Consider the following 8,866-nt stretch of genomic DNA (forward strand, 5'->3'; position numbering starts at 1 on the left):
TTTTCATTGTTTTGCATTCTCCATGTAGATAATTGTAAATTGACTTTAAAATGGGATAGACACCAAGGCTCTTTGTGGAAACCAAAGTACTGTCATGAATAGGTCTGGTTCATAGCAGTTTATGTGATTAAAGTGTTTAAGGACAGCATTTGAACATCAGTAACTTTTCTCTTTGTTGCTTCAGGGGGAAATTGGAAGAGAAATGTACATTATCCAAGCAGGACAGGTCAGGTACTAGGTGGACCAGATGGCAAAGCTGTTCTCGTGACTCTGAAAGCTGGATCTGTATTTGGAGAGATAAGGTCAGAAAGGAACTGGCAGTGAGAGAGTGGGGGTGAGGAGGGGTGTGGAGAAGGAAGGGATTGGGGGAAATGAGGTTAGACCTTAAGGGGGGCAATGAGAGAGAGAGGGAGTGAGAGAGAGAGAGAGAGAGAGAGAGAGAGAGAGAGAGAGAGAGAGAGAGAGAGAGAGAGAGGGAGAGAGAGAGGGGGGGGAGAGAGGGAGAGAGAGAGAGAGAGAGAGAGAGAGAGAGAGAGAGAGCATGAGCAATCAATGAGTCTAGGGTATTGATGGTGAACCTTTTAGAAACCCTCTAGACACTGTGTGCTGTGTCCTGCCCCCATATACCCTGTGCTCAGACAGGGTAGGGAGAAAGTGCTTCCATTGGGCTGCTGGGCAGAAGGTTGGGGAGGGGTGGTGGAGAGGAGGAATGGAGACACTTCACCAAAAGTCCCTCTGCTTTTCTAGTAACTAATTCTGGCAGGTGAGCCTGTGTGTGCCCATAGAGAGGTTTCTGTGTGCCATCTTTGACACATAGGCCATAGGTTTGCCATCACAGGTCAATGAAACCAAGAATTAAGCATTCTGCTGGATCATTGAAAGAGAGAGAGAACAATCAGTGAATCTAGGCTCAGGGAAACCAATTCTTATTGGATTATTGTACTACCTGCAGTGATTTGATGAGGTTCTAAAAACAGCTGCCAATTGTCTAACAACTGACTTCACTTTCCCTACATTCTCAGATTGGGGTACATGCTCTTTCAGCTGCTTTGGTGGCTTTCATGGTCATTGAAGGGAGAGAAAGGAGAGGAGGGAAGGAGCCAGGCAAGAGGCTAAGCCTTTATAGATATTGTCTCATTTGATGGTTGAGAGATAGCAAGGAGAGACTAAAGATTTGACCACCACACAATTCTAGCCCTCAACTGTTTTGCCTTCTCTTTTTATTTTATTATTATTATTTTTTTTTTACTAACTAGCTTGTTGGCTGTTGGTGGGGGAAATCGCCGGACAGCAAATGTGGTAGCTCATGGGTTTACCAATCTTTTCATTTGGATAAGAAGGACTTGAATGAAATTTTGGTTCACTACCCAGAGTCTCAGAAGTTGCTTCGGAAGAAAGCCAGGTATGTGATTCCTTAGAGAGCAATGGTCAGTGACGAATACTTATTGGAAAACCATAAATTGAAGAGAAAGTGCCATTCTACATTAGTAGAAAGAGTTTCCTGGGAGTTCCCAGTGAAATCATAGCTCTAGTTCCTATCCTGTGTGGCTATATTTATAAAGAATGTTTTGTAAAGAACTTTGGGACTGTAGAAGAAGGGAGTGGAAATTTAAAGGCATTTTTGTTGGCTTGATATCAAAGAAGTCTATTGTGCCCCTCTTTTATGATCTTCATAAATTTCTTGTTTATGTCACATATTCTAATGGGGCACACCCCACAAATCCTACACATCCCAACACACTGCCAATACAGCACACCCTGTCTACACAGCTCCTCGCTGTGTGTTGGAAGGAGAGAGAAGCCAACTAGAGAGAGCTGCTATCTTTCCCTAAATCATGTGATTTAGGGTGAAGATAGCAGAGTGAAGATGAGACTATAAAAATTGGCCCCATTCTGTTATATTTTTTTTTCCTGTTGACGTTACTGCTTGTAGGACTCTAGGGCAAGTCAATTCTACCCACTTTATTTTCAGAATAAAGAAATTGGGTTAGAGAATCCCTTTCAGGTCTTATTTATCTCTAACATTCTTTGAATCTGTGAATCTTCACCCGCTTTTCCCTTAAGGCTATTAATCCACTTGGTATGATTGGAATTGTGAGGTTTAGTTACTTGAGAGAAGGGTGTCAAGCTAACCTAACTTCTCTGAGCCCTTTTAGAAACACAGTGTTGAATATGAATTCAGCATTTCTGAGGGAGAGTTGAGTCTGAGAACTGAAGTATCTCACACTAACCTTAATTTTTCGGACCTGTTGATTGACTAAGATCTAGAAAGAGAAGTGGAGATGCCCAAGAGTGGTCAGCATGACTTCAAGAAGAACAAGTCATGGCAGACCAATCTCATATCCTATTTTGACAGGATTACTAAACAAGTAGATAAGAAGAATGATGTGGATATTGCTTGCCTAGATTTGAGCTCATTGTGAATCAGGATGTGATGGCAGCCAAAAAGATTCCTGCCATCTTGAACTCCATGAAAAGACACATGATAGTCCCCCTTGGCTGGAACACTCTTTAAGTTCTAACCACTATGGCTTAAGGATACTGATAGACTGGAGAGTGTCCAGAAGAGGATGGTGAAAAGCCTTGGGTCCATGACTGGTTTTAGTTAGGAGATGGTAGCTGTCTTTGAGTTTTCAAAAGGCTGTCACACAGAGGTGGGCTTGGACAAGGTACCGAACCAGGAATAAGGTTGAGGTCTGATTGCTCTCTTCTGAATTGCTCTTGTCTTTTGTAGGAGGATGCTAAGAAATAACAACAAGCCCAAAGAACAGAAGAGTGTGCTCATTCTTCCTCCAAAGGCTGGCACTCCTAAGCTCTTCAATGCAGCTTTAGCTGCAGCAGGAAAGATGGGCAAGGGAGGAGCAAAAGGTGGGAAACTTGCCCATTTGCGAGCAAGACTGAAAGAATTGGCTGCATTAGAAGCAGCTGCAAAGCAACAGCAAGAGCTGGAACAGGTAAGCCCCTGGACTGTTTCTCCTTGACCTCTGACCATGACCTTGGGGTCTAAGAGATGGCTGATAAAAGACTGACCATTTGTAGCATTTTTTGTTGTCCATTTGCTTCAGTCATGTTTGACTCTTCATGGTCCCATTTGATATTTTCTTGGAAAAGATCCTAAAGTGGTTTGCCATTTCCTTCTCCAGCTTATTTTATAGATGAGACACCTAAGGCCAAAAGAATTAAGTGACTTATCTAGGATCACCCAGCTTATACGTGTCTGAGGTCAAATTTGAACTCAGATCTTGCTGACTTCAGCTCCCTATTTGTTATATTACTTTTGACTAAACAATAAAGAATAATCAATTCAGCACCATTTCCTTACAATACAGAGAAACTGTTTTCATTTTTTCCTATTCTTTAATTTAGTGATTATGAAAATAAAAAGCCACACAATATTAAACCTATTCTGTTTGCAGAAACAGTGATTGTCGCTCTTATCCCTGTCCTACTGTTTACATCATGTCCACTCTGAAGGGTATTTTAGAAGTGTTTGTTTCTAATCTTGGGCCTTCTTTTAATGACTGACAACAAGATTAATCAATCAAACAATAAACATTTATTAAGTGCCTGCTTTACGTCAGGCACTGTGCTAAGAGCTGAGTTTACAAAAACAGGCAAAAGACAGAATGCTCCTTAGCATTACTCTGCTAATTATGGCTTTCCATCTTGGGCTGGCAATAGCCAAAGGTGTTTTTGAATAGAATATAATGATTCAACATATTTTGCTTGAGGTAGGGTTTGTTGTGCCTCAGGAATAACATGTCAGTTTTGAGAATTGGTTTGAATTAATTTTAAGAGCTATGGTAATTCAGAATATTTTTCTGCATCAAAGAATCCTATTTCCTCTTTAGTTTAGTGGGGGTTTTTTATGGTTCATAGGGAAGCATCTTAATCTAAACCTTTGACATCCTACTAAAAATAGTCAGCTTATTTAACAACCCATTTCATAGGTTAATCATGATCATAATTAATACTGATGATAAATTAGATGAACAGCTTATAAAAAACATGTGAGAAAAGTTCAAAGAAATCAATACTTTGAGAATACTCTGGCATCGTTTGCCAGGGTAAAATATTACCTTTAAGCTGACTTTTCATATTTACTGAAATCAAGGGAATTTGTACATAATCCTGAATTAGAATTTGCTTCATAAGAATATCCTTTTCAGTTAAGATCACTTATAATTGGGCTTGATTTTTCTCTCTGGTCCTAGAATACACACATTTCATCACTCATTTTGTTATATCCAGGCCAAGACTTCTGCTGCTTCAGCAGCCCCAGATAAACCAGAGTCAGCAGCCCCAGATAAACCAGAGTCGGCAGCTCCAGATAAAGCAGAATCGGCAGCTCCGGATAAAGCAGAATCTGTGGCTCCGGATAAAGCAGAACCAGCAGCTCCAGAACCATCAGTTGGACCAGAGTCAACTGCTCCAGACCCACCAGATGCCCATCCCCCATCTTCATCCTCCCCCAAGAAGTCAGAGGGAGAAGGTGATGGGGAAATTGTGGCTGAGTCTAAAGATCACTCTGTCAGAATCCGTATAAGCCCTGACCCAGGGAGTGATGAACAAATTCTCTCTGTAGAAGTTCCAGAAAAGAAGGATGATGAGTGAAATTCACCCTGCCTAGAAGGCCACGAAGGCCACTCAACATCTGGTCCTCTGAGTGGTTTCCTACACTTACTCATCTAAGCTTGACAAGCTTAAAAAAACAAAAACAAAACTTTTAATAGCTTCTAATTTCCAATCGGTGGCCACAAAGTTTACCAACAAAGCTATCCTCGATAGGATTTGGTTTGCCTTTTCTTTGTCCTTAGCTTACAGGGTTAGTAGTTTAGAAATGAAGACTATAACTTCTTTAAGAGAGGGACAACCCTATAAGACTTCTTGGACCTCAGAAGGGATTCTATTGATCTCCTTTGCTATATACTTTCCTATGAAAAACTTGGCTAACAGTCTTGCCCCCAGATTTATTCTTTATTGAGGGATAGATTCACATTCATTAATCTTTTAGCATCAGCGATTCATCATCATTCAACTCTTTTAATAAACTATAAGGGTCCTCTATCCCCGATAAGAATTAAGGCAGCATGATGTTTGGAGCATCCCCCACCTGTATTAATACATTAGTCCTAGGTATATTTTAAATAATGAAAAGCAGGCGCGCGCACACACACACACACACACACACACACAAAGTCCATTTAGCCATAGGGATAGAACGGAGGATGTGACCATATCTAGGAAAAAGTTAAGGATAAACAAGTGTGTCGATTTCACACTCAGGGGATTTCCTCCCTATTTCATGGAAAGACAATTCATACAGTACTGTTCAGTGACTTTGGGCTCACAGTGCCGTTAAGTACCCTTTTTTAACCACTACTGTAAATTATTTTTCTTTCTTTGACTTTAATAAACACAGCAACTAGGCACTTATCTTCTCATCTAATTATACAGCATGAGTCTACTCTCATTAACCTAGATTAGTCAACATTGAAATGGAACCAATGACAGTGATGGGTTAATGGTTTTACCATTTAGGACTCTGCTATGGGATGAGATACATGTTTTCCTGGGGGTGGAGGGTTCTGTTGCCTGACCTGGGCTCTACGGATGAGAATAGCTTCAAATAATAAAAACTCACATTTAGAAGGTACTTTGATGTATACAGAACACTTAAATCAGAGTATCTGTGAGTTAGTAAAGTATTATTATTTTTTTAATAGATTTTATAGATTTTTATACATTTTTTAATAGATTAGGAAACTGAGTCTTGGCAAGGCTAAACGATTTAAGGTCACATGATTGGCAAGTGGTAGAACTGAGATTTAAACTTAGATCATTGGTCTCCCAAGTGGGATTTTTTTCTCCACCAGATCATGCAGCCTCACTAGTGTGATGGAAAAAAATCTCACTTGTGATTTACAGCTTGGGAGAAAATAACCATTTAAATTAAACTGAAATTCCTTTGAGAAGGTTTTGTCACAAGTATGAGTCAAGGAACTGAAAAGGGCGATGGCTGATGGCTGCCATTGGCACAAAGACTTTGCTAAAAACAATCTGTATTAGAGAGTTCCTGCCCGTGTGAATTCCTCCCCCAAAGATGGGGTTTATAATCCATTTTCAGATTAAGGGAAAGAGAGACAGAGGAGGAGGAGAGAAAGAGGAGAGAGATGAAATGAGAAAGAGAGAAAAGAGAGATGAGAGATTGATTTACTGCCACTAGCAGCAGACTTGAATTGTATCAAGTACACAGTAATCATATTTGGCTTTCCATATACTTAGTTCTAATTTATTATAGTCCAGCCCTTATAATGTCTGTGCCCAATACAGCATCTACCTTCAAACATTCTGTTTGAATTGTGCTACAATCCACCTAGAGCTTCATGGGAGAAAGTCAGGATCTTAAAGGTGAGGCGTTAGCCCTGAATTGGACTATTTGTCTTCCACGAAATGCCTTCTATGTTGTTTTAAAATACGAAACTACTAGACTTTGTCCATAGCACTCTGAAAAGACTGAAGTTGGGGGAGTGGAGGCTGGTGATTTGAAACCTGCTTTTATTTGTGTAAAAAGTACTGGGTTGAGTCCTCTGGGGGATGTGAAAGAAGTGAGATATGGCTATTGTTTGCAGGAACTTTCAGTCAATTAGAAAATATAAGCATGTGCACATGTAGATGTAAAATACAGAATTCAATGAATTACAGAGCCCCGAGAAGCCAGAGATTACATTCAGCTGTGGGGGAATGGAAGGAAGTTTCATTTAAGTTAGGCTTGAAGCAAGAGGTAGGAAATAAACAGGTGGATCCCCAAGGAAAGGTGTGTTCCAGGTAGAGGAAACAGACTGAGCAAATACACAGAGGTGGAAGAGCAGAGCACATGTTCAGGAAAGAGACAGATGTCTAGTTTGGAGCTGCAGCAGGAGCAACTGGAATATGGTTGGCACGGTAGGTTGGGTCCAAATTGAAGAGGGTTTGGGATATCAGATTCCAGAGTTTATTTGGTAGGTCATGGAGTGCGATGGAAGGTTTCTTAGTAGAGGGTCTGTGTGACCTGATCAGAGTCAAGTACTTTGGTAAGCTAAATTAGACATTGGTTGAGCTGCCACCATGGGTAAAAGCATTGTGCTCAGGGTTATGGAAAATTAACCTGGCAGCAGTGGAGAAGGATTGATGGGAGATGGAGTGGGGAGAGGAGGCAAGTGAGAGGTAATGAGGACCCAGACAAAGGTGGTATCCGAGATAACAGGGAGAAGAGGATGAGTGTAAAAGATCATTTGTAATGGTGGAAGGATGGTCAGAGAAGGAATGAAGCCAAGGAGATGGGGAGGAAGGTGGAAAATGAGGGGGAGTAAGATTTCCAAGCTAACACTTCCCAGCAAGTAGGAGGCACAATCACCTGGGGAAAATAAGGGAGCCAGATGGGCCAGGCCAGTTAAAGAAGATGGAAAAGAATGGAAACCAGTTCTGTGGGCAATACAATAGTAGGTGATCAGAGATAAATAAAAAGACTGCCAAGCAAGATGGTGGATTGGAGAATAGAATGCTATCTTGGAAGCAATTAGCCTGTTTCTGTGACTTTTTCCAGCTGGGTATGGAGATGGGTTTGTTTATCCAGATAAAGGCAACACATTAACGTCCTTATTATATCCACCTACCTTATATAATTAACAGGAGGGATGATCTCAAGCTGGCATAGACATTTAAATGCAAGGGATGACAAGTTCATTGCAAATTACCTTTTGGCATTTTCCATTTCATTGCAAGAACTCATCATTCTTAAATGTAATGATGATGAATATTCATCCAAAAATGGAAAGTCTGGGTTATATGCAGATTTTTTTTACTATCACCTTTTATTCATATTTTGTACCTTCAGCATGATAAGAAATGAAGCACATTGGAAGACTGGCAAACCTAGTTATGGCTCAGTTTATTTAGCGTGTTTACAATGTACATGAATAGATGCATATCTTTTTTTTTACCTTCCTTCCTTTTTTATCTTACCTTCCATCTTAGAATCAATACTGTGTATTGGTTCCAAGGCAGAAGAGCAGTAAGGGTTAGGCAATGGGGATTAAGTGATTTGCTCAGGGTCACCCAGCTGGGAAGTGTCTGTGGCCAGATTTGAACCCAGGACCCTCCCATCTCTGGGCTTGGCTCTCAATCCACTGAGCTACCCAGCTACTCCCCACATATTCTTTTGTATGATGGAAAAACAAGTTTTAAATCCACCTTCACTGTGAGCTTTTTTTATATGGAAGATTTTTATGTAAATTGCTTCTTTAAAATTCCAGTCCTGTAAATATCTTGGAATAGCTTCTCACATAAAGGATGGACATGCTATTGACTCCCAAGAAAGCTATTTGGGAGAAATATATTTTGAAATGAAAAGAGCAGCATTCTTGTTTTTACTTAAGTATCCTCTTCTCTGTGCCCCATTTCAAGTGCTGCAGATATGGTGCAAGATAAATGTGAAGTTACCACTGAGCTTTCAATATACCGTATGCCCTAGTGCTGCAGTTACCTTTTTTTTTAAGCATTTGCTGCACTTTGGTAGAAGTGTATAGTAGATTTTTTTAAAAACTATATAAATATTTTAAATAAAACTAAGCCGCAAAACTGTTAAAAGTCTAAATCTGAAAACGGGCTTCACAGTTCTGATTCATTGATGGGTATGAATGATTGTAAAGACCTCTGATTACAATGGCTTCCATATCTAAATACATTTTAATCTAAGTATTTAGAACAATATTCCTGGATTGTGGGTTCATTTCAGAAACGAATTGTATTTGACAGATGAGTGAGATATATTAAAGATGTTTGGGACAATCTCATGGCTATGTTCTTCTTTTGTATGATGGGAAAC

General features: G+C 40.1%; 1 protein-coding gene across 1 annotated transcript in view; it reads left to right on the forward strand.

The window, feature by feature from the left end:
- The window catches only part of LOC100025464 (cyclic nucleotide gated channel subunit beta 1), a 54,956-nt gene extending 46,125 nt beyond the window's left edge, over positions 1-8,831 (forward strand). The window contains 6 exon segments of the mRNA XM_056811812.1: positions 185-224; positions 227-302; positions 1,257-1,324; positions 1,327-1,402; positions 2,735-2,954; positions 4,252-8,831. Of these exon segments, the coding sequence (XP_056667790.1) occupies positions 185-224; positions 227-302; positions 1,257-1,324; positions 1,327-1,402; positions 2,735-2,954; positions 4,252-4,614 (843 nt within the window). The 3' untranslated portion in view covers positions 4,615-8,831.
- The last annotated feature ends 35 nt before the right edge of the window (positions 8,832-8,866 follow it).

The sequence above is a fragment of the Monodelphis domestica genome, chromosome 1, assembly GCF_027887165.1.
Source record: "Monodelphis domestica isolate mMonDom1 chromosome 1, mMonDom1.pri, whole genome shotgun sequence".
Taxonomy (NCBI): domain Eukaryota; kingdom Metazoa; phylum Chordata; class Mammalia; order Didelphimorphia; family Didelphidae; genus Monodelphis; species Monodelphis domestica.